Source organism: Canis lupus, chromosome 6 (assembly GCF_003254725.2).
Source record: "Canis lupus dingo isolate Sandy chromosome 6, ASM325472v2, whole genome shotgun sequence".
Classification (NCBI taxonomy): domain Eukaryota; kingdom Metazoa; phylum Chordata; class Mammalia; order Carnivora; family Canidae; genus Canis; species Canis lupus.
The window spans coordinates 9,915,558-9,941,618 of NC_064248.1; the positions used below are offsets into that span (position 1 = coordinate 9,915,558).

General features: G+C 42.7%; 1 protein-coding gene, 2 long non-coding RNA genes and 1 other non-coding gene across 8 annotated transcripts; 1 reads left to right on the forward strand and 3 right to left on the reverse strand.

Moving 5' to 3' along the window:
• Positions 1–285: 285 nt before the first annotated feature.
• On the reverse strand, positions 286–15,842 carry LOC112646281 (zinc finger protein OZF-like). Of its 4 annotated transcripts, none has more exons than XM_025426158.3 (5): positions 15,287–15,839; positions 13,518–13,688; positions 12,975–13,072; positions 10,732–10,858; positions 286–3,433 (listed from the first exon to the last, which is right to left on the reverse strand). In XM_025426158.3, exons 2-5 carry the CDS (start codon positions 13,549–13,551, stop codon positions 2,220–2,222), a joined length of 1,473 nt encoding a protein of 490 aa, XP_025281943.1. In that variant the 5' UTR covers positions 13,552–13,688; positions 15,287–15,839; the 3' UTR covers positions 286–2,219. The 4 variants fall into 4 exon arrangements, with proteins under 4 accessions (XP_025281943.1, XP_025281944.1, XP_035573703.1 ...); XM_035717810.2 differs by having other exon boundaries at positions 3,360–3,433; positions 10,785–10,858; positions 15,287–15,842; XM_035717809.2 differs by lacking the exon at positions 286–3,433 and adding an exon at positions 3,444–3,653 and having other exon boundaries at positions 15,287–15,842.
• Positions 15,011–25,436, forward strand: LOC118355008 (uncharacterized). Of its 2 annotated transcripts, none has more exons than XR_007411002.1 (3): positions 15,011–15,130; positions 21,567–21,740; positions 22,314–25,435. It is a non-coding gene; the product is annotated as an uncharacterized LOC118355008 (long non-coding RNA). The 2 variants fall into 2 exon arrangements; XR_004816587.2 differs by lacking the exon at positions 15,011–15,130 and adding an exon at positions 20,679–20,807 and having other exon boundaries at positions 22,314–25,436.
• TRNAW-CCA (transfer RNA tryptophan (anticodon CCA)) lies at positions 20,477–20,548 on the reverse strand. Its single transcript has one exon. It is a non-coding gene; the product is annotated as a tRNA-Trp (tRNA).
• LOC112646287 (uncharacterized) lies at positions 20,977–26,052 on the reverse strand. Its single transcript, XR_003127541.3, has 3 exons — positions 25,489–26,052; positions 22,399–22,475; positions 20,977–21,716 (listed from the first exon to the last, which is right to left on the reverse strand). It is a non-coding gene; the product is annotated as an uncharacterized LOC112646287 (long non-coding RNA).
• Between the last annotated feature and the right edge of the window lie 9 nt (positions 26,053–26,061).

The window sequence follows — 26,061 nt, forward strand, 5'->3', positions numbered from 1 at the left end:
TCATGCTTCTTTATTCAGTCTCACAGTTTTATTTGGAGTGTCTCTTTTACATTTAATGTAATTATTGATATGGTTGAACTTAATTCTACCATTTTGCTACCTGTTTATGATTTGTCCCATCTGTGTCTTTTCCTCCTTTCCTGCTTTCTTTTGGGTTAAACATTTTTTAACATGTAATTTAATTCCTCTACTTGCATTATTTTTTAATGGATATTCTATAGGAATTATAGTATCATCTATAATTTCTCATCATTTCCTTAGCATTATTATTCTTTGTCATATTACTTTTTTTTTTTTTTTAAGATTTTACTTATTTGACAGAGAACAAGTAGGGGAGGGGGGCAGAGGGAGAGAATGAGAGAAGCAGACTCCTCAGTGAGCAAGAAGCCCTACTCAGGGTTCTATCACAGGACTCAGAGATCATGACCTGAGTCGAAGGCAGATGATTAACCAACTGAGCCATCCAGGCACCCACCCCTCTTTGTCATATTCAATGTAGAAACACTTTTTACTTACCTTTCTTCCACTTACATCCCTTCAAATTCAGTATTAATTAGTACACACAACTAAATTATATTCTAATTTCAGGAAATTGTGAGATAGCAATTATACAGTTGGAGTCAAAAGTTTAACTCTTTGATGTTCCCTCCCACTCTGTCTCCACTCCTGATTTCTGGTCTTCCTCTTGTTTCTTTTGATTAATATTTGCCACCTTTGGGCCATGGGTAGCAAACACAATATATGATCCTCGTAAGCAGAAGTGGTTGAGAAAGCTGTAACCAAGCTTAAAGGAGCACATTAGCAAGGGTGAGGGCCAGAGCAGATACTAACAGAAGTTAGTATCAGGCAGTACAATTCACACCAAGTCAGAAAAAAAGTTTAAAAGGTCCAAACAAAAGGATCCAAAGTCAGGTAAAAGAAAAGATGACATTATATAATTAGAAAGAGAAAGAAAAGACAGAAACAAGGACACCAAGAGCTCCTGAGAGCTGAGGTAGATCACTATTATCCTTTCAATTGCCTGTAGTGCTCCTACTTTACTGAGTTGATCCTTGTGCAGAAAGAGCCTAAATCAGTGGTTCCTAATTTTGGCTGCATATTGGAACCTGAGGAATTTTAAAATTCCTGATGTCGAGGCTGCACCCTAGTCCACATTTAATCTGAATCTCTGGTGCTAGGACCCAGGTACTTTTTTTTCAAAGCTTCTTAGATTTCTGTGTACATCCAGGGTTAATAAACTCCAGTGTAAATGTTTGCAAGTGAACAAGAGGTGTGTAGGGACAGAGAAAAGGAGTATTTCCTACGCTTAGAATTTTTTTCTCTTTATTTCCCTAGAGAAACTTCCTGGTGATTTTCCTTTTTAGGATCCTGATCCTCCCCACCTGGCTTCAGGTTGAAACTACTATTTACAGAGCATTTAGCCTCTGACAGCCCAGGTGGCTCAGCGGTTTAGCGCCAAGTCCCACATCGGGTTCCCTGCATGGAGCCTGCTTCTCCCTCTGCCTGTGTCTCTGCGCCTCTCTGTGTGTGTGTGTGTGTGTGTGTGTGTGTGTGTGTGTGTGTCTCATGAATAAATATTTTAAAAAAATAGCCTTAGCCTCGAGTACTGTTCAGTCTGCTCCTCTGATTAGTTTTTTTTAAGATTTTATTTATTTATTTATTCATGAGAGACACAGATAGAGGCAGAGACACAGGCAGAGGGAAAAGAAGCCTCCATGCAGGGAGCCCGATGTGGGACTCGATCCTGGGACACTAGGATCACGCCCTGGGCTGAAGGCAGGTGCTCAACCGCTGAGCCACCCAGACATCCCGTGTGATTAGTTTTTCTACTGATATCAGATGCTTAGCTCCTAAGGCTGTTTCTCTGACTAAACCAGACTTTCTCTTGTGTTTCTCTAGGATTTCTCTTCACTGCTTCACTTTCTGGGGTTTGTTACTGTACCTCTTGTCCTCTTCCCATAACTAATAACCTTTCAAGGAAGAGAGCTATCTTTCTGCATTACACAGCCTCATATGTTTTTGTAGTATACCTTGTAATTAGAACAGGTCTGAACAATCAGGAGAGAATACATAATTTTCACCCTTTCTTTTCTTTTTTAGGTCAACTCTATGCCTGACATGGGGCTTGAACGCACAACCCACAGATCAAGAGTTGCATGCTCTACCGAGCCACCTGGGTTCCCAGAGACTACATAATTATTTTAATAATTTACTGCATTCTATTCATCATGAATTTCTTTATGTTGATGAAAGGCTGAATGCACCCTGAAGGTTTTCTCACATTTCTTACATTTGTAGTGTTTTTCTCCTGTATGGGTTTTCTGGTGTTGAATAAGAGATGAACTCTGGCTGAAAGCTCTGTCACAATCATTGCATTTATATGGTTTCTCTCCAGTATGAGTTCTCAGATGCTTTGTAAGAGATGAGCTCTGGCTGAAGGCCTTCTTGCATTCTTTACATTTGTAAGGTTTCTCACCAGTATGAATTCTCTGATGTCTTACAAGAGCTGAGCGATCACTGAAGGCTTTCCCACATTCGTTACATTTGTAAGGTTTCTCCCCAGTATGGGTTCCTTGATGTTGAATAAGAGCTGAACAGTAGCTGAAAGCTTTCCCACATTCACTGCATTCATAGGGCTTTTCCCCTGTATGAATTCTCTGATGTTGAGTGAGGCCTGACCTGTCACTAAAGGCTTTCCCACATTCTGTACATCCATAAGGTTTTTCTCCAGTATGAACCCTCTGATGTTTAATAAGGGATGAGGTATCATTGAAAGCTTTTCCACATTCCTTGCATTTATAGGGTTTCTCTCCAGTGTGGATTCTGTGATGTTGAATTAGATATGTGCTTTGGTTGAAGGCCTTCCCACATTCATTGCACTCATAGGGCTTTTCTCCAGTATGAATGATATGATGTTGAATGAGGGCTGATCGATGACTGAAGGCCTTCCCACACTCGTTACACTCATAGGGTTTCTCTCCAGTGTGGATTCTCTGATGCTGAATAAGTGATGAGCTCCGGCTGAAGGCTTTCCCACACTCTTTACAAACATAAGGTTTCTCTCCAGTATGAATTCTCTGATGTAGAATAAAGGCTGAGTAGTAACTGAAGGACTTCCCACATTCATTGCACTTCCAAGGCTTTTTCACTAAGTAAATGTTGTGATGTTTAATTGGGTTTGAGCTTTCCCCAGTTTGATTACAATTCTCCACAGAGATTTTCTTGCGTTTAATTATGACTTGCCTTAAATCTTTCTTCTGATTTCCCTGCTGTCTTTCTAATGTGCCTTCACATTGCCAGGCTTCCATCAATCTGGAGTCCCAGGACTCATCCTTTTTAAGTCTCTCCATGATCAGCTCTCTTTCAGGTGACTCTTCTTCATAAAGTCCCTGCTTTGAAAAGGATTCTTTAGCTTCAGGTATAGATTCGGAATCTGAAATCAATAAAAAGTACAAGTCTTTGTGTGCTCTGGGGTGAGAGAAAAAAACTGCTGAGTTGGCAAGAGGGAAAAAAAAATGATGCTTGATAAGTTTGTTTATTAGAATGTTTTCAGAAAGTGCCTCCTGGGAATGTCTGAGGAGGTTCCAGGGACTAATAGAGATGGGAGAATGGCTAGTACAAGGCACAGTAAGAGAACAATGAGGATGCTGCACCTAAAAGAATGGAAAACAGTGGACTAGTCAGGAAGGAAGATAAGCAGTGGGGCTAAGAATAAATGTTAATAAAAAATATCTGAGGAAAAAAAAAATATCTGAGGAAGAGTGAAAAGATGAAAACACAAGTTGAGATTGGGCAGTTTTTAAAAAGTACAAGACAAAAAAAATTACTTACAATAATCACCCAGAAATAGCCACTTTTGACTTTTTTAAATAGTTCCCATCGGTCCTTTTTTTTTTTTTTAAAGAGAGCAGGGTCAGCCAGTGGAGAGGCAGAGAGAGAGAGAGAGAATTTTTTTTTAAAGACTTTATTTATTCATGAGAGACACAGAGAGAAAGGCAGAAACATAGGCAGAGGGAGAAGTAGGCTCCATGCAGGGAGCCTGATGTGGGACTCAATCCCGGGACTCGGGATCATGCCCTGAGCCAAAGGCAGACACTCAACCACTGAGCCACCCAGGCATCCTACCCAGTGGATTCTTTTCATTCCTTGTTTAGATTGGCCCCTCAACAGCACTTGACAGTGGTGACCATGCATCCCTCCTAACAACATTCCCACCCCCATCTTTCCCCAAACTTTATTCAGATATAATTGGCAGATGTTCTTTCTTAACTTCTGTGATTCTAAGCTGTCCAAGTTTTACTCCTGCTATTTATTTAGAGCTTTTTCTGTTTCTTCTTCTTAAATGTTGATGCTTCTTGGTATACAGTCTAGGCTCTCCTTTTTTGCCCCTCCCCATTCTCCACTACACTGTCTCCATTAAAGACTTCATCTAGTCCATGGTATTAGTTGCTTCTTTTAGAAAATTCAAATATATTTGACATAAAACACTGTATAAGTTTAAGGTACACAACATGCTACTTTGATGTGTTTATATACTGTAATATGATGCTGATGTATTGATAGTTAGCACCTCAATTATATTACATAATTATTATTTCTATTTTTTATTTCTATTTTGTGATGGGAATAATTAAAATCTAGTCATTAGCAAGTTTGATGATTATAATACAATATTGTTATCTGTGTTGACTCTACTGTGCATTAAATCTCTGGGATTTAGGGATCCCTGGGTGGCACAGCGGTTTGGCGCCTGCCTTTGGCCCAGGGTGCGATCCTGGAGACCCGGGATCGAATCCCACGTCGGGCTCCCGGTGCATGGAGCCTGCTTCTCCCTCTGCCTGTGTCTCTGCCTCTCTGTCTCTCTCTGTGACTATCATAAATAAAAATAAATAATAAATAAATAAATAAATAAATAAATAAATAAATAAATAAATAAATCTATCTCTGGGATTTATTTGTTTACTAGTTGCAGTTGCCTTCTATATATCAATGATTTCCAATTCTTATCTCCAGCTTAGTTCTGATCCCACACCCATATATCCAACTATTTACTTCTGTCCTCTACACTGTATAATCCAACTATTTACTTCTGTCCCCTACACCATATAATCCAATTATTTACTTAGTTATATATCCAACTAGCCAACTACATGTATCCACTTGGAAATCTCAAATTCAGTATATCCATACCTTAATTCATCTTATCCCTCAATCTGTGTATTTCCCAGCTTTCATCATCTATATGTCACCACCATCATTCTTTTTTTTTTTTTTTCAAATTTTTTATTTATTTATGATAGTCACAGAGAGAGAGAGAGGAGGCAGAGACACAGGCAGAGGGAGAAGCAGGCTCCATGCACCGGGAACCCGACATGGGATTCGATCCCGGGTATCCGGGATCGCGCCCTGGGCCAAAGGCAGGCGCCAAACCGCTGCGCCACCCAGGGATCCCCCATCATTCTTATTAATAAAAAGACACTAATATAAGAATATGAACTCCACCACCAAAAGGTCTTTTTCTGAGGGCAGGTAATTTTCTTTGGTTCACTGATATTTCTCAGGGCCTATCATAGTTCTGGTAAAGAAAAAGTATATGCATGAAATCGATGTTGTATGGGGGTGCCTGGGTGGCTCAGTCAGTTAAGTGTCTGCCTTTGGCTCAGGTCATGATCTCAGGGTCCTGGGATTGAGCCCCACATCAGGCTCCCTGCACAGTGGGGAATCTGCTTCCCCTCTCTCTTTGCTCCTCTCCTCCATTCATGCTCTCTCTCTCTCAAATAAATAAACACAATCTTTAAAAAGGAAAAAAAAAAAGAAATAGATGTATGCACTGAGCTGGCCGCAAATAATACAAGCAGTGAACAAATCTGGAGAGTAATAAGCCTTTCTTAAGATCCTTTTATCCCATTATAGAAACATACCAATATTTGATCAAAATATATCCTAATGCTGCCATAATTTTCAGAAGTTGAAAATCTCATGGTAACCTAAAGTTTAATATATGCTATGAACTAGGGATGCCTGGGCAGCTCAGTGATTGAGTGTCTGCCTTCGGCTCAGGTCATGATCCCGGAGTCCTGTGATCAAGTCCCACATCGGGCTCCCCAATGGCAGCCTGCTTCTCCCTCAACTTCTCTGCCTCTCTGTGTCTCTCATGAATAAATAAATAAAATCTTAAAAAAAAATATATATATATATATATGCTATGAACTATAATAATATCAGGAAATATCTAATGTTTATTATGTATAAGCTACTGTTTTAAAAAATTAAATATATGAATACATCTAATCCTCACAAAACTCCAAAAAGCTTTTCTAGCTTAAAGTCTGAAAACGGAGAATCATACTAAGCTTTTCCCTCTACACTACCAACCAAAACAAATAAATCACCAAGTTTTATGGATTATACTTCCCAAATCTCTCTCATTCATTCTGTATTTCCTCTCCCCATTATTACCACCCCAATTCAGTTACCATCATCTCTCCCCTAACTCAATGGAGCTAATTGTATCCTTTCTCAATGCATCATTCTCCAATCAAATCTGATTGTATAAACCATAGAGTAATGAATGGAAACAGACTCAATGATTACCCAGATATAAAGGAACTTGAAGTAACTATGATTAATATATAAAAGTAAAAGTCTCCAGTGGAAAAGAAGGACAACATGCTTTAACAGTTGAGGAATGTTAGCAAAGAGATACAAACTATAAAAGTCAAATGAAAATGCTAAAGATGAAAAACTGGTAATGGAGATTAATGTCTTTGATGAACGCATCAGTAAAGTCAACAAAGCTAAGAATCAGTAAACTTCCAAATAGGTCAAAATAAACTACCCAAACTAAAGCATAAAGAGCATAAAAGAGTGAAAAACCTAACAAACCAGAAGAGACCATCTGAGAGCTGCGGGACAATATCTAATGCTCTAAATCCATGTAATTGGAATCCTGGAAGGAGAAGAGACAGAGAGAATAGGCAGAAACAGTACTTGATGAGTTAATGGCTGATAATATTCCACAACTAATGAAAGGTATCAAACCAAAAATCCAAGGAAGTTCAGAGAACCCTAAGCGGAATGAAACATGCACATGCATGTGCATACACCCCCCCTACACACACACACACCTCTAAATACATTGTATGCAAACTGTTGAAAACCAAGATAAAGAGGAAATCTTAAAAACAGCCATAGAGGGCAGCCCCCGTGGCACAGCAGTTTAGAGCCGCCGGCAGCCTGGGGTGTGATCCTGGAGACCAGGAATTGAGTCCCACATCAGGCTCCCTGCATGGAGCCTGCTTCTCCCTCTGCCTGTGTCTCTGCCTCTCTGTGTGTGTGTGTGTGTCTCTATGAATAAATAAATAAAATCTTTAAAAAAAAAAAAAAAAAAAAACAGCCGGGGCAGCCCGGGTGGCTCAGCGGTTTAGCACCTGCCTTCAGCCTAGGGTGTGATCCTGGAGACCCGGGACTAAGTCCCATGTCGGGCTCCCTGCATGGAGCCTGCTTCTCCCTCTGCCTGTGTCTCTGCCTCTCTCTGTGTGTCTCTCATGAATAAGTAAATTAAAAAAAAAAATCTTAAAAAAAAAGCCATAGAAAAAGAAACACTACAGAAGAGCAAAAATAAAAATTACACAAACTTTGTCACAAATTATGTAAGCCAGAAGACAATGAAGGGACACATTTAAATTGCTGAAAGAAAGAAAAAAAACCTCTGTCCCTAAGAATTCTATATTCAGTGAAAATATAATTTCATTTTCAAAAGGGAAGATAAAAGGGGTGCCTCACTGGCTCAGTCAGAAGAGCATGTGCCTCCTGATTTTGGAGTTGTGGGTTCAAGCCCCACATTGGGTGTTGAGATTACTTAAAAATAAAATGGAGGGATCCCTGGGTGGCGCAGCGGTTTGGCGCCTGCCTTTGGCCCGGGGCACGATCCTGGAGACCCGGGATCGAATCCCACGTCGGGCTCCCGGTGCATGGAGCCTGCTTCTCCCTCTGCCTGTGACTCTGCCTCTCTGTCTCTCTCTGTGTGACTATCATGAATAAATAAATAAAATCTTTAAAAAAAAAAAAATGGAATGGAAAGGAAAGGGAAAGGGAAAAGGAAAGGAGGAAGGAAGAAAGATAGAAAGATGAAAGTTATTTTTTCAGCCAAGCAAAAGCTGAGAGAATTCATTACCAGTAGGTGTGCACTATAAGAAATGTGCTTATAGGCAGAAGGTAATTTATATAAGTCAAGAACTTGTATATACACCAGGGGTCAGCACGTTATGGCCCATGGGGCAACCAAACTGACCCACCACAGGCCAAATCTGGCCACTCCCACTTTTTACAAATTGTTTATGGCTGCCTCTATGCTACAATAGCAAAGTTAAATAACTGCAAGAAAGTATATGGCCCATCAAGCAAAAAATATTTACCATCTGGTCCTTTATAGAGAAGTTTGCCAACCCCTGATCTATATATAAAATGAATAGTATTTGCAATAGGATAATGAAAATACCCAACCAAAAAACAGAAAAAGAAAAATGAACGAGGAAAAGATGGAACAAATAGAAAACAACTAGATATATGTGAGATTTAAATCCAACTGTACCAATAGTTAATTTAAATGTAAATGACCTAAACACAGCAATTGAAAACTCCAGAAATTGTTGGCATGTGTTTAAAAACCAGACCCAATTCTATGCTGTCCACAAGAAACTTACTTTAAGTAGGTTTTTAAAAATGGGGGATCCCTGGGTGGCGCAGCGGTTTGGCGCCTGCCTTTGGCCCAGGGCGCGATCCTGGAGACCCGGGATCGAATCCCACATCGGGCTCCCGGTGCATGGAGCCTGCTTCTCCCTCTGCTTATGTCTCTGCCTCTCTCTCTCTCTCACTGTGTGCTTATCATAAATAAAAAAAAAAAAGAAATTAAAATAAGAGCAAATTAGATCTAAAGTTAGCAAAGGGGAAAAAATTAATTGTTAAAATCTTAGGAAGACTAATAAAATTAAAACAGAGAAGATACAGATTACCAATATAAGGAATGAAAGATGGTAAATCACTACGACGGCTCACTCAAGAAGAAACAGATCATCCGAATGGTCCTATATCTATCAAGGGACCTTCCAATAAAGCAAACTCAAGACCCAGAGAGCTTGACTAGACTAAGCTTTTGATATTTTTTTTAAGATTTATTTATTTATTCATAGAGAGAGAGAGGCAGAGACACAGGCAGAGGGAGAAGCAGGCTCCACGCAGGAAGCCCAACGTGGGACTCGACCCCAGGGTCCCCAGGAACACACCCCGGGCTGCAGGAGGTGCCAAACCGCTGTGCCACCGGGGCTGCCCTAAGCTTTTGATATTATATCTAATAAAATGGTTCTTCTACCTTTTATTTTTTATTTTATTTTATTAAGATTTCATTTATTTATTCATGAGAGACAGAGAGAGAGAGAGAGAGAGAGAGAGAGAGAGAAAGGCAGAGACATAGGCAGAGGGAGAAGCAGGCTCCATGCAAGGAGCCTGATGTGGAACTCAATCGTGGATCCTGGGATCACAACCTGAGCCAAAGGCAGAGGCTCAACCACTGAGCCTCCCAGGCGTCCCTCTTCTAGGTTTTATACCTATATCTGTGATTCATTGAGAATAACTGTGTATGGTGGGAGGTATGGATTTTCTTTTGGCATATATATATATATATCCAGTTGTTCCAGTACCATTTTTTTTTTTTTTTTAATTTATGATAGGCACACAGTGAGAGAGAGAGAGAGGCAGAGACTAGGCAGAGGAAGAAGCAGGCTCCTTGCACCGGGAGCCCAACGTGGGATTCGATCCCAGGTCTCCAGGATCCCTGGGCCAAAGGCAGGCGCTAAACCACTGCGCCACCCAGGGATCCCCCAGTACCATTTGTTGAAAAGATTCTCCTTTTAACATTGAATTGATTTTGCATCTTTGTCAGAAATTTGTGTGGGTCTACTTCTGGGCCATCTGTTCTGTTCCATTGATTTACATCTATCCTTTCATCATACCACACTGTTTTGATTACTAAAGCTTTACAAATCTTTAAACCAATGTAATGGGGCACCTGGGTGACTCAGTCAATTGGGTGTCTGCCTTCAGTTCAGGTCTTAATCCTGGAGTCCCAGAATCAAGCCCCAAGTCCGGCTTCCTGCTCAGTGGAAGGAGGAAGCTCCTCCTTCTCCCTGCTCATGCTCAGTCTACTCTCTCTAATAAATGAGTGAAATCTTAAATAATAATGATGATGATGATGATGATTTAAGGAAGTACACTGTAAAAAAAAAAAAAACAAAACGAAACAGTGTAATGAAGCTGGCCTTTTTCAATACCAAAAACAGTGAACTTTTACTTGGCAAAAGAGAAAAGGAGCCAATTCTGAGCCCAGAGTGATCAGGGATCTCCTAGGGGATTAGGGCCCTCTGGATCTTAAGCAAAACTATGGCATTTTAGACGCCCTTAGTTATAGAGAAGCTTATGTCCCAGTAAGCAGTTCGCATTAAAAATTAACTTCCTGGGATCCCTGGGTGGTGCAGCGGTTTGGCGCCTGCCTTTGGCCCAGGGTGCAATCCTGGAGACCCAGGATCGAATCCCACGTTGGGCTCCTGGTGCATGGAGCCTGCTTCTCTCTCTGTCTCTCTCTCTCTCTCTCTCTCTCTCTCTCTCTCTCTCTGTGATTATCATAAATAAATAAGAAATTAAAAAATACTTTTAAAAAAAAATTAACTTCCTTACCCCAAAATACCAGGCTCCCACAATTCTCCACTTTCATATCCATGCCCATGTACCTTTGGGCAGAATTCAGCTGTTCTTCTTCCACCTGAGTTAAGTCCATTTCCTCATCCTTGACTGTCACCAATTCCTGGAAGAACAAGCACACTATTATAGGACTTAGGGAAGAGAACAATCTATAAGAAGAAGATTTTTTTTAATCTAAAGGTTAAGCCTTTATTTTATGGAACAGTCTACAATTTCTATGTTAAGGAAAATAATAATAGCTCACATTTATAATCTATCGTCTATGTTCCAAGTCCTTTGAACTACCTCTTGTAATGATAACTATATGAAGTAAGTACTCTTATTAACATTATTCACAGATATGAGGACCAGATCTGAGATTTGGACCCAGGCAGTCTGCTTCCAAAGCTATACTCTTTCTTTTAAATGTAAAATAAAATATACTAGTTTCAAGTATACAACATGGTGATTTGACATCAAAGCTGTACTCTTAACTGTATGTTTCTGTCTTTTACATATTATACTAAATAAATCTAATGTAAACTAACCACTGAATGACAACCAAATGTTAATTACTAATTGTACTTAGTTGTTGTAGATGGGATAAATCTCAGATATGTAATTTATACTGATTTCTAGAATATTCAGAGATTTTATAAAATTCTGCTTGATATTGTGATTGTATACAGATAGCCATCCTGTTCTAACAGAGGCTACTTCTTTCTCTGTACTTAGGGCTATGACTTTTAGATTTATTTAGTTATCCTTTAGTAACTACAGTTGTTCTGAATGAATGGATTTATTGATTGTAAACTGAAAATGATCAACTGTTCTTTATACTCTGTTATATTGACAGTCATATCGGTGTATTTTGTTGATCATACTTAACCGGAGAATGCTTTGTGAGAAAACCAATAGAATATAGTAGTTGAGGGGCATCTGGATGGCACAGTCGATTAAGCATCCTGGTTTCAGCTCAGGTCATGATCTCAGAGCCCTGATCTGAGTCATGAGATCAAGCCTCACATTGGGCTCCACACTTAGCATGGAGTCTCCTTAAGATTTTCTCTCTCCCTCTACCCCTACCCCCACTATAGTGCTCTCTCTAAAACAAATAAATAAATCTTAAAAAAAAAAAAAAAAAGAATATGTGGTTAAGAGGCATAGGATTTAGGATCAGACATACCTGGGTTCTGATTAGTGTTCAACTACCTTATGATTCTGAGGAAGTTACTGTTAGCCTCAGTTTTGGAGTTTATTTTCAAGTAATCTCTATACCCAATGTGGAACTTGAACTTAGAACCCCAAGATCAAGAGTCGCATGCTCCACTGACTGATCCAGCCAGGCACCTCTGTGAGCCTCAGTTTTACTATGAAATAGGCATCATCCCTAACTCACATGATTTTTTGTTTAAAATAAATGAAGTAACATTTGAAAAGTGGCTCTAAATGTTAGAGTTCCCCATAGCTCAGTCATTAGACATCTCTCTCCATCCATTCTCACATACCTATAAGCAATGTTATTGTGCCCATATTCTTTTTAAAAATCCTAAAAAAAAAAACCACACACACACACACACACACACAAAAAAAAAAAAAAAAAAAAACCCTCTTCGGTCCTCTCCTTTAAAGTAGAACTCTCCAAAATACTTGTTGGTAGTCCCTGCCTCCAATTTCTCTCCTATTCTCTCCTGAATCCTTTCTAGTCAGGCTTTCATTCCTGCCGTTCCATGAAATTGTTCTTGGAAGTCACCAATGATCTTCATATTTTTAAATCCAACAATCAATTCTCAGGCCTCATCACACTTGACTTAGCAGCAGCATTTAACACACCTAATCGCTCCCTGCTTCTTGAAACTCTCCCATTGGTTATCAGGATGCCATACTTTCAACTTCTCCCTACCCCACTGGCCACATCTTATCAGTCTGTTTTGCTGGTTCCTCTTCATCTCCCTGACCACTAAGATTTGAAGAGCTATAGGGCTCAGTAATAAAATTTCAACTCTTCTCTATTCCCTCAGTGATCACAGTTTCACAGTTTATAATGCCACTCACGCAGATTACTCCCAAATTCAATGCTCAAGCTGGAGCTCTCCCCAGACTTCCAAGTCTTCAAGGAAATATTACCTTGGTTCAGTTCTCTAGTTGGGATTGCTGTGGATCTCTAAAGAAAATGAAAAAAGGAAACAACACACCATGAAGACCTAGCTAAGATTTCAGAGGAGGGAACTCAAACTTGCCTGGAACTCCACAGGAAGGAGTCCAACAGTAGGTTCCATTTCTTCTGTGTTCGCTTTTTGGGGCAGAGAAGCATCCTCTGTAGTAATGGCTGGAAGGACTAGGGGGATAAAAAGCCACAAAGGAAGTAAACTCTATTCAATAGACAAAAGCTATCATAAACCAGATAAATTATATACACAAGCCCCACTCAACCTAACTCAGAAAGGTAGGATGAAGATAAAGATGATAAAGTGAAAACACACTGCCCAAAAAACTAAATTGTAGACCCACAATACATCAACCTTTTGGAATCATCTAACAAGGAGTAGAAAAGCATCACCTATCTTTTATCACAAAAGCAAGCAAGATGAAATAGTCTCTCTTCTTCAGCTATTTCTTTTTCTTTTTCTTTTTTTTTTTATTCATGAGAGAGAGAGAGGCAGAGACACAGGCAGAGGGAGAAGCAGGCTCTATGCAGGGAGCCTGACATGGGACTCGATCCCGAGTCTCCAGGATCAGGCCCTGGGCTGAAGGCAGGCTGCAGCTATTTCTATAATGCTTACCTTCTTCCTCAGCTTCAATGGTCAGATAATCCATGATGAGCTTCTCTTTTTTGTCCTGTTACTGCTATGACTTCCTCTTTAGTCACGGTTTCAGATGAGAGATAAACACGGGCTTTTCAGCAATACATAATCTGCTTCTTTGTGTAAACCATTCAACTCTACTCTGAAGCTCTGGAGAGAGATTTTTGAGGTTAGGCTCGCCATCCTCTGGAAATGGTTCCTGCTCCCTGGAGCATCTCTCTCTCTCTCCTCCTAGGAGGCTTACTCCTATGCATTTAAGTCCTAGGGCCTCAGAAGTAATTCCTCTTTGCTTGAAACCTTAATATTTAGGCTAAATTAGTCCCCACAGCTGAAGACCATTCTCTAGAGTACTGAGATCAGTCACTACATGCCATACCAGGACAAAACCAGAAAAGAAGCAGGGCAGTGAACTGTGAGCCTCACACCTAGTTCCAGCCTGTGCAGAAATTCCCAAGACCCTAAAGCACATAGCTGACCATAAGGTGGTCTATGATTATGGTAGCAGTAACTACAAGCAGGGCTCCGACAATTGGTTCATCCTTATGATTCATGAAGACAGGCAGCTGGTAGATGGGGCCCTTATACAGCAGCTGATTCCCCACCTGCTCTTTTTTAAAGACCCTGAAAATGTACACACCCAGGATTCTCTTCCATGGTCAGAGCGAGAACAAAAGACTTCAGTAATTAGTAACAACTGACAGACAAGATGGGTTCCCTTCTGTCAAGGGAGAAAAAGTAAACTTTTAATCAGGCTGACTGACCACGAGGCACAAAACCAGTCAGTACAGCCTAAGGTGACAAGCTGGCACAAAGTCCAACAAAATTTGCAAAAAAAAAAAAAAAAAAAAAGACGCCTGCAGCACAAACTGTTGAATGGCTGCCACATCCTGAAACCGTTTTGTCACTCTGTACCTGAGCACCTGATATTCGTGGTTTGGGACTTGAGCCCGACTAGTCCTTGTAAAGGGCATGGAATTTGTGGTTAGTGCCTATTTAACTCTGAACCTAATCTTTCCTCTTTAGAGTGTACTATAGGTTTGCAGTCGAAGGTTGCATCTCCCAGGTTTGCAAACTGCCCGGGAACAAAGCTTTTCCCTGGCTCTAACCAAACCTTCGCATTCCAGGCGCGCGTGTGCGGTCAACCCTATGCATTGGCCCCAAAAAGAGAGAGAGAGAGAGAAAGTGAGTGTGTGTGTGTGTGTGTGTGTGTGTGTACTCAACCCTTTGTATTGGCCCCAAATACAGGCAGGCCCCAAAACTCTGATAAAGCAAAGCACAGAAGGGCAATGAGTAAGGCACGGACCACATTTTTTTTGTGTGTCCCAGAAGTTAAGAACATTAAGGGACTTAGTAGACGGGCAGGTTGAAGGCCAAAACCCACGAAAGGTTCTCTAGCTCCCCGCACCCCGCACTCCACACTCCCGCTCCCAGAATCCCCCGGTCGGCCACGCCTCCTTCAAGTTCCCGGACTCCATCTCCCAGCGGGCTTAGCGGCAAGCGTACTTCCGGGATGCCTAGTGTCTCAGCGCTGAACCCACAAACCCAGCTCGCCTCCCAGCGAGAGAGAAGAGGGAGCAGTTCGTAGAGCTCTGGTGAGTAGGCCCGGGTCGCGCAGACAGGGCCCAGCCCTCTTCCCGCCGGGGCCGGAACCTGAGAGCGTGGCCCGGGTTGCTGCGGGAGGCAGTGGAGCGGCACGCACGGATCGGCGGGGCGTGGAGACCCGCGCCTAGGGCCCAGCTTACGCTTACCTCTTTCTGGACACAGTGCGGACTCCGCTCCGGCCACAGGGCAGGTCCCCTCGGGGCTGCGCTCTGGGAGAGACGGGAGGGGCGGACGGAGTCCCTTTCCGGGCCCGCGGAGCTGCGGGGAAACAAAAGGCTCGAGCCCGAGGCTCCGTCTGGAGTCGCATCTGCGCACTTGGAGGCGACCGCGCCGGGTCGGGGGTCCCGGCGGAAGGACTTCACTTCCCAGAGGGCTCGAGGACATCGGTGCCGTCCTGGGTGGCGTCTCCCGAGCCAGGGGAGGAAAGTGCAGGGCTTCTGTATCATCCTTTAGATGGAGATAATATCCCATCTGATAGGTCTCCTTTCTGAATAAAATGAGAAGCTGTCGTTTATAAGCTTCTGGAGCGGGTTAAGCGTTTGACGTCAGCTCAGGTCAGGATCTCAGGGTCCTGCTACTGAGCACCCCCATCGGGTTCCTGCTCAGCAGGAGTCCGCTTCCCCCTCTCTCTCAGTCCCTCCCCCTGCTCAGGCTCTGCCTCCCAAAAAAGCTTTTAACAAAATTAAAAGGTCCAAATATTATCAGTGTCTGATTAATTGGTGGTGGTGTGTGAGTCTGTTACACAGTCTTAGTGTTGCTCAATCCTACAATAAAGCCCCAAATCTGTAAACCGAGTACTGGTGATTTTATTGAAAGCATTCTGGCTGATAAAACCATAAGCAGAAAAAAAAAAAAAAAAAACACACACACACACTATAGGCAGGGTTGAGAAGCTATTGTCCTAATTGATGAGATACAAAAGAAAAAACATATAGGGATGAGTTCAGGAGGAAAAGTTAGACGTGAGAAAGAGGCGAGGACAGAAATTGGCTTTGAAACAGCAAATTGTGCACACCCGGAGTTTATGAACATTGGTCCTGGAAGGTCCGCTGCTCCCCTTGAGCCAAAGAACAACTGGATGAGGATGAAAGATACTCTTCTGCTCTGCGTGGAAACACCTGGTCTATAGCTCCAGTTCTATTCTTAAAAATCGAGGAGAAACCAATTGTCATTCCAGTCCACATTACCAAAGTCACCTGAATAGTCTCTCCACATCTAATCTTGCTTCTCAATACATGCTATTTAAAAATTAAGTCTGTTGATGTCACTCTCCTCAGAACCCTTCAGTAACTTCCCTATACCCTGAAATAGACATAAACTCCTTAGCACAGTTTATAAAACCCTGCATCGGGGCATCTGGGTGGCTCAGTTGAACATCTGGATCTCAGTTCAGGTCTTGAACTCAGAGTCCTGAGTTCAAGCTCAGCATTGGGCTCTAGCCTGAATATGGAACCTACCTTTTTTTTTTTTTTTTTTTTTTTTTTTTTTATGATAGGCACACAGTGAGAGAGAGAGAGGCAGAGACACAGGCAGAGGGAGAAGCAGTCTCCATGCACCGGGAGCCTGACGTGGGATTCGATCCTGGCTCTCCAGGATCGCGCCCTGGGCCAAAGGCAGGCGCTAAACCGCTGCGCCACCCTGGGATCCCCTGGAACCTACTTTTTAAATTTGGTAAATTAAAATAATAAAGTAAAATATAAAGACCAGCTAAACTGAAATTCTTTTTTTAATTTTTAAATTTTTTTTTATTTTTTTTAACTGTGAAATTCTAATAAGGGTGACTAAACACATCTTTCTGTCATGTGCTGGTCAGATAACATACAATACTACTATTGTTCATAAAGACTTACAAATGAGTGAAAGCACTTCTCAGCTTGAATCTGAAAATCAGGCAGGGAACACACGATTTACCAGCTACTCAGAAATAATCCAGGAATGGTCACAATATTATGAAAGGCAGACTTTACTGTTTTCCCTGATTCTAATTTGTTAGAATTAGGTTTTTTACATTTTTATTTCTCTGATATCCAGAAGTACCTTAAAATTTTTGTTGGCCAGGTGCCTCTAGTGCATAGTCATCACACCTGTGGCAGTACACAGGCACGCCAGAATGGGTATCAGAAGAAAATCCCAGAGACAATAATGGAGCATACTTAAGAGTTGCCAAATTACCAATACTATTGGTGGCAAGAAAAATAATACCAGATGAAAAATCATGGGTGCAAACAACATTGAGTGGAAAAATGATTCAGAAGAATGGGATTCTGAAGGTGAAGAACTTAGCAATGCTGTCATCATTTTACTTTCCTTTTTATCTGAGTACAAAAGTCATTATATCACTTAAGAATACATGATTAAAATTATATCTAAGCTCCCCCTCCCCGCCCCCGCGCGCGCGCTGGCCGTGCCGGGTCCAAAAAAAAAAAAGAAAAAGAAAAAAAATTATATCTAAGTAAGTCAAAAAGGAACCTATTAGTAATATGAAATAAGTAAAGTGAGGGCAGCCCCGGTGGTGCAGTGGTTTGGCGCCGCCTCTAGCCTGGGGTGTGATCCTGGAGACCGCGATCTGGTCCCACGTCGGGCTCCCTGCATGGAGCCTGCTTCTCCCTCTGCCTGTGTCTCTGCCTCTCTCTCTCTCTCTCTCTCTCTCTCTGTGACTATCATAAATAAATTAAAAAAAAAAAGTATTATAACTTCGGCAGTGTTTCTTTATTGGTTAACACAGAAAATAATGCTGCATCATTTAACTTCATGGCACCTTAGAATGGGTGGAACGCTTCAAGTTGTTTACTACTATTTTGTGAGCTGTAAAATGAAAAATTCTGAAATAAGTCATCTCAAATACCTCTTCTTGTTCTGTGGTTTGGTGCTCCTTTGTGTTAAAGCCTGGATTTCAGGGCTGGTGGTGGGCATTGTCAAGCAACCTAAATCAAGGATGCCTGGGTAGCCCAGTTGGTTAAGCATCCAACTCTTGGTCTCAGCTGGGGTCTTGATCTCAGGGTCATGAGTTCAAGCCCTGCATTGGGATCTATGCTGGACAGGGAATCTACATAGAAACAACAAGAGACTTGGATCCATTATTTAAGATCATTATTATTCCACTTGCTGCTCAAGAAAAAGATATAATTTTGAATCTTCAGATCCCAACTGACTTGACTAAGACTGTACTATGCAAACGGAATAAATGAAGTAAGCATCTGAAAAACAAACTTAGAGGCAACAAGGGCCCAGAGCACAGGAAAGAATGTTCTGAGCCCTCAGGGATGCCTTTCTTCTTCCTTTCCAGCTGGGGTTATTAGGCTACATTTGTCTCTTTCCCCAGGAATTTCTTTTACACTCAAACACTATGCTTTTCTGGAAAAGAGTTTGTTTGCCTCCATCCTTGAAATTCAAAATTAGCTCCAATAAACCCACTAGTGGCTCCTACAGGAGCCAGAAATCCTAAACCAAAAATAATAATAATAATAAAATAAATTAAATTAAAATAAATAAATCCTAAACCAGGGCACTTGATATGAGAGTGTTTGAGCTTTCTTGAGCTCAGATTGCTCCAGGTGCAGAGCTCCCTTCAAATTCTCAGAGGAACCAGGGGCACCGGAGTGGCTCAGTCAGTTAGGTATCTGACTCTAGATTTTGGCTCAGATCATGATCTCAGGGTCATGGGATCAGCTGCATCAGGCTTCTCCCCCAGCTCCTGCTCATTCTCTCTTTCAAATAAATAAATAAAATATTAAACAAAAACAATCAATATCATGAAACACAAAGGCAGGCTGAGAAATGTACCATGTCAAAGGAAACTAAAAACACATGAAAATTAATTGTGATGCATAATCTTAGATTGGAAGCTGAATTAGAAAAAAATTTATAAAATACATTACTGGGACAATTTGTAAAATCTAAATATGTTGTATATATTAGATATTCTTATGTATTAATGTCAAATTTGCAAGATTTGGTCATTTTACAGTGGTTATATAAGAGAATACCTCTGTTCTTTAGCATAATATATACTTAAATTTAGTGTGACGCATGCTAAAATGTTTAGGAGTTTAAGTCTTGATGTTGCAACTTTCAAATGATTTGCAAAAATAATAATAATAGCACAAATTATATGTATATATGTGTTTGGATTTACAAACCTCTATAAAAAAATGTGACAGAGGGCAGCCCCTGTGGCGCAGCGGTTTAGTGCCACCAGCAGCCTGGGGTGTGATCCTAGAGACTGGGATCGAGTCCCACCTCGGGCTCCCGCATGGAGCCTGCTTCTCCCTCTGCCTGTGTGTGTGTGTGTGTGTGTGTGTGTGTGTGTGTCTCTATGAGTAAATAAAATCTCTTTTTAAAAAGTGACAGAATGTTTTAAAAAACAATAAATGTAGGTGGGGAGAATACGAGAGTTCCAGGATCCCTGGGTGGCGCAGCGGTTTGGCACCTGCCTTTGGCCCAGGGCGCGATCCTGGAGACCCGGGATCGAATCCCACGTCGGGCTCCCGGTGTATGGAGCCTGCTTCTCCCTCTGCCTGTGTCTCTGCCTCTCTCCTTCTCTATCATAAATAAATAAAAAAGAAAATTCAAGAACTACATCCTCAGCATAATAAGTTTTGAATCAATATCGCAGTTTTTTTTTTTTAACCACAACGTTCAGAGGTTCTTTTTTTTTTTTTTTAAGATTTTATTTACTTATTTTAGAGAGACAACAGGAGCAGGAGGGGCAGAGAGAAAGAATCTCAAGCAGACTCCACGCTGAGCACGGAGCCCCACGCATTACTCATCCCAGGAACCTGAAATCATGACCTGAGGCGAAGGCAGGAGCTTAACCTCCCGCGTCACCCAGGCGCCCCCTGTTGAGGGGCTGAGAGGAAGCGCAAACCCTGAAAAGTTACGGGTGGTGGGGGAGGGGTAGCAACACATTTTCTTCAAGGTGACACAAATATCAACCAGGGACGTTGCGCCATGCCCATCTAACGACCCAATTAAAAAAAAAAAAAAAAGAAAACAAACAAAAAAACCAAACCCTACTCTTCACACCAGAGTGAATTCATTAACGAAGGCTACTCGCGCCCTATTTTACTGTCCTCTCTGAAGCATAGTCCTGATAAGGATAAGAACAGAACGACCTACATGTCGGCTTCTGTGGGGTCCCCGCCCCCTCCGGGTCATCCTCACCCTTCAGCTGAACTGCCGGTCCATTGCTGAGTTGTTCACGAGAAGTGCCCTTGGACTAAAAAAAACAGTCAGAGAAAGCCCGAGGCGGGGAGGTAGCGGGCCGCCGCTTATTTTGTTTCGTTTTACTACCGAATCGAATCAATTCGGGCCGCTAAACAGAAAAGCCACAGCCGTGACCCCGACGTGATTCGAACACGCAACCTTCTGATCTGGAGTCAGACGCGCTACCGTTGCGCCACGAGGTCCTGCACGCTGCACGGTTTTTGTCGTTTAGAAGGACTTGGGTTTCAGCAGGTGTCAGGTGCAGGGTTCAGTTGTCCCCCCTCCCCCCACCCCGCCCGTGTTTTGACTTGGGATTGACTCTGAGCTCTTTGTCCCTAATAGAACCGAGCTATTCAAAGCAAAATGCAAATGTGGGTGAAGCCAGCGAGGAGCTCCGGGCGCGGAGGGTACTCGTGGGCAGGATTTGGGAAGCCCACCTCCCCAGGGGTCTTAGGGAGCGAGGTATGGGAAGCGTCTGTGGAAAATGCCAGTCGCAGCTCCCAGGGGGCAGGGGTGGGGGCGTCAGGGATCCGGGTTGTGTTCAGTCTGAGCCTTTCCGTACGCGGAGCAACGCGAGAATTTGCACCCCAGTTACGCCTGTGGAGGAAGACTATTTCCGCTTCCCAAAAGGGACACTTAGAAGTTTTATTTTTTGCTTTAAAAAAATTAACACATATGCGTTGTAGAAATCTCATCAGATACGAATGCAAACAAAAACAAAACTAGGATATGGGGTGTTGAGCACCTGCAGACACCAGGCTCTGTACATCTTGCCACCTGATGTGATATTTTGGGTTAAAGAACAGGGGATCAGAGAAGGGAGAGTAATGCTTTGTGGCTGGGATGTGGAGCATGACTGTAGATAATACAATTTCGGTAGCAGCGCTCTGCTCATTGATGGTGCTGAGTGAATGGAGCAGAGCTGGCATCAGGGAGATTCTGGACGCAGAAGCCATGTGACAGCCAGGTGTCCCCGACTTGGGCATCATAAAGGTTTTCTGGGTGAAATATCAAGACTGATCTCTCCATATCCTTGCTGGTGTAACAGGAAACCTTCCTCTTCTGAGTTTTAGGACACAGCACACAATGAGGATTTTGAGTTGAGAACAAAGAATTCCCAGTCAAGACTAGTGCTGTTGGGGACGATTTCAACTTAAGACTTGAGGTCTCTGGTTCAATGCTGCCTTTCAGCATGTGCCTTACTTTTTTCTACATATCCAGGCCTGCTGGAAGACATTGAGAAGGTTCCATGTCGTTTATAGACGAGCACTCACAGCAAAGCTTCCACTGTAGATGCTGCAGTGAATTTGCTGCAGCAACAGAAGAACCAGCCTTCACTCTGCCAGCATTTCTAAGAGCCAAACTGAGCCACTAAAAGTTGCAACGAGAAAAAAGGTACCTCTTTATTGTTTCAATAATATATTTTATTTTTCAAATACAACACATGATACTAGTCTTAATCTCAGGATATAGAGTTATGGAATGTAAAGGATCTATAGATCTATGTCCTTTTTAAAAAAAAGATTTTATATATTCATGAGAGACACACAGAGAGAGGCAGAGACATAGGTAGAGGGAGAAGCAGGGCTCCATGCAAGAAGCCCAATGCGGGACTGGATCCCGGAACTCTGGGATCACGTCCTGAGTCAAAGGCACATGCTCCACCACTGAGCCACCCAGTCATCCTGGTCTATATCCTTTTAATGGGAATAGATTTTAAAGTAACAACAATAGGAGTGCCAGGCTGGTTCAGTGGTAGAGCATGCAGCTCTTGATCTCAGGGCTGTTAAGTTTGAGCCCCACACTGGGTGTAGAAAAAGACTTAAAAATAAAATCTTAAAAAAATTAAGGTAACAGAACAGTTAAGAGAGCACCTCCAAGACACAGACTTGGAGATCATCTCTATGTCTGAAATTTGGGATTCTCCCAAAGCTCCAACCAGAATGTATGGATTTCTATTTCTCCCAGGGAAACTCCTAATACTGAATGCCCTCCCAGGAAGGGATCAACTGGGGGCTTTGCTCCAGATTGAGGTTGGCAGCTTTACTCCCACCTTGACAGCTCTTTGTGGCCTCAGATGATTCAGGGGTATCGGTAGCAGAGATGCTGTTACTCTTTCGTTCTAATAATCTTACATTAAAAGAAGAGGGAAAAGGGTAAATGTGTTAAAACAAACAATTCTTTTTTTACTCAACAATCTCAATGAAAAACTGCTACCATTGAATTCTCAAAAATCCCATTCTTATTCAAGAAAAACCATAATCCTTCCCTGGGTGTGTCCTGGGGAGGCTGGGCTCTGCCATTTACCAAGCAGCTTGGTGCCAGCACCTATGGGTTAAGTTTTTGGGAGGCTTATTAGGACATAAATGAAGCACCTTAAATATAGCTCAGATTTAAAACACACCCTCTGCCCTAAAATATGGTTGAAGTAGGGACCTCCAGACGAATAGCCCAACCTTGCCCCGCAAGAGCTCAGATTTGACCTCTATGCCCACGTGGCAGGATCAGACTCCTTGCCTTGTTCTTGATTTTAAAGAGAAACAATCCAGTATTTCACCTTGATGTATGGTTTTCATATAGGTTTTTCATAGTTTACATGAAAAGGGTCTTGAAGACTTTGGGATCAATTTTCAGGAGTTTTCTGGGAATTTAATACATGCTTACTTTAAAAAGCAAGGTGTGGGGGCTCCAGGGTGGCTCAGTCAGTTAAGCATCTGCCTTTGGCTCAGGTCATGATCCTGAACAGGGAGCCTGTTTCTCCCTCTTCCTCTGCCTGCCGCTCCCCCTGCTTGTGCTCGCTCTCTTTCTCTGTCAAATAAATAAATAAAATCTTTTTTTTTAAAGATTTATTTATTTATGATAGACATAGAGAGAGAGAGAGGCAGAGACACAGGAGGAGGGAGAAGCAGGCCCATGCCGGGAGCCTGACGTGGGACTCGATCCCAGGACTCCAGGATCGCGCCCTGGGCCAAAGGCAGACGCTAAACCGCTGCAGCCACCCAGGGATCCCCAATAAATAAAATCTTAAAAAAAAAAAAAAAAGAAAAGGTAAGAAGTAAGGTATGATTCCTCCAGGGGGTTCTGCTGATACTCCGCATAGAGCCAAGAGTGAGGGGCAATGGGAACCAGCTGAAGGTTAGTAGGGCTCTTATGATCCATTTACTGTAAGACCCTTTCCTCAACTGAAGGAGATTCTGATCACTGAGGTGAAGTTTGTTCTCCCTAATGTAGGAACAAGAGAAGGGGGACCTCTCTCACCCCTTATATGCCCTGTCACTGCTTAACATTGCCCATGATGGACCCCCAGAGAGTGGCACAAAACACTGACTCTATTCAACCTCCATCACTGACCTTGGATGTGACCTCACATCACAAATTGCATTGATCCCCACTCCCCAACCATATTAGACGCCTCCAAACCCTCATAACTCAACCTCTCATCCCCGAATTAATCTCAACAGAAGGTCTCAAGCACTCTCTTACAGACCTGTAGTCACTGATGCCTGCAGGCCCAATCTTCAGACCCTGAATTCCTGTTGCTTTCACTGGCCAGTTTCCAAGATTCGCCCATCTGCCTACTCCCAGCATATCCTGCAGGTCAGAATCCACTGCTCCTTCCTCTTCCCCTCAGGACTCTTTAAGACTTTTGAGCCTTTACTGGACTCAGTGGTGAGTCAGAGGTGAAGAGTATTGAACAGGATTGATGATCACAGCAACAGGCACTTTAGTAGTAAATGTTCCCCAAATGAACTGAGTGAAAAAGCTTCTTGGAAAGAGGAGCTTCATTTATCTGTAAAATTGTGATTCTAAGATCTTCTGTCAAGGTGTTTTAAGAATTAAAGAAGATAATGCGATGTATAGCAGGGTGACTATTGTTACTAATACTGTATTGTATATTTGAAGTTGCTGAGAGAGTAGATCCTAAAAGTTCTCATCACAAGAAAAGGTTGTGTGTGTGGTGTTGGATATTAACGGGATGTACTGTGGTGATTGTGGGACCCAGGAAATTGAACAAAATCCCCTACCCCTGGACAAGCAGAGCAGGACTGACTCTATTTTGGGCTGCACCCGCCTTGTGCTGACCTGCTTATTACTTAGGGCACTGCCCCGCCCTAATCAAAGACCAGGACACATCCTAATGGGAAATCCGGCTCAGTGGACCAGCATGACTGTGCAACTTTCTGCGTATCCCATTGGCCACTGGCCCCTATAAAGTTGCTAAGCCTCTTAGTCTCGGGGTCCAAGTCCCTGCTCCGCTGCGTCGGGTATACTTGGACCCAGGCTCCAGCTTGTAAATAAACCCTCGTGTGATTGCATCGGTGTCAGCTCCTTGGCGGTTTCTCGGATTCGCGATCTTGGGCACAGCAGTGATCATTTTGCAAATAGCATATATCAAATCATTTTGTTGTACACTTAAAGCTGATATAATGCTATATGTTAAAATTAATTACTTAAAGAAGATAATTCTAACATAACATTTAAGTGGAATACTTGCTATGGGCCACTTGCCTATCCTAAGTATGTTACATTATTAATCTTCTTACATACTCTCTCTGTGGTAGACATTGTTATTATGAATCCCACTTTTCTGGAGAGGAAATGGAAAGACAGAGACTAAGGAAATTGCCCAAAGTGATTTATCTAAGATGCAACAGCCCTGGGAAGAACTCGCTCAGCTTTTCCTTTATTGCCCAGTTAGGCAGAGTTTTGAGTGAACAAGCTCCCTCCACAACTTAGATGGATCAGTTATCCTGGGTCATTCTTGGAGGTGAAAACTTCAAATCCTTCCCTATGTCAATGAAGATTATCTCTAAGAGGACACCTTGTTTTAGGGTGGAGGTGTTTGTACAAGTAGTACCACAGAACTAGTGATTCGCTCTTTTTTTCCTGCACATGTATTCTTTTTTACTGACATATAACATTGAATCAGTTTAAGATACATGATATAACGATTTGATATATGTATACATTGTGCTGCTCCATTCTTTTATAGACATACATTTTATTCAGTTTCCCACATAGCTGCTCAGCGCCAACTACACCCAATGCCATGTTATGAGCTATGAAGTGTAACTGTCAGGAACAATCCTGAGACTTCCCACAATGAAAAACATAGAATTTTGAATAAAAACGCAGTTCTTACCTCGTGGTTAGGTTTCCTTCATGGGGTTCTGAAATTGTAATAATGGTGTCTGCACCGGAACGCACTTGCAGCTGGACCTGTCCTGGGGAGTACATCTCTGGAATAAGCTGAACCCCTCACTCGTCCATTAACTGAAACCTTGGCTTGTGAATGTATAAAATCCTAGCTCTGGCCCTAGGCCCTCCACCCTCCACCCGAGGGAGTGGCCATCACAGCGCTTCCCTCCGGCCCCTCTCTGGGGCCTTCCAGGCTCAGGCGGCGCCTACGTCCCCCACGCGGCCCAGGTGGCGGGCACTAAGGAGGGGACGCAGATGCCACCGGCTCCTCCTTCCCTCGTGCTGGTAAGCCCCCCACGGGCGGCAGTCTCCACTGCTCCCCGCCCCGGCTCTCCAATTCACGCGGCAGTTCCAGGGCCTCCCCAGAAGACCAGCGCTGCCCACCCCCAGGCTCTCCACCCCCCCAGCTGCGACCTCAGATCGGACCCTCGGACCCGACCCCGACCGGGCACGTGCTGAGTTCAAACCAACAGCTCAGTGACAGACGAGGGCTCCCTGGGCGAATTCAGCGGAGAAG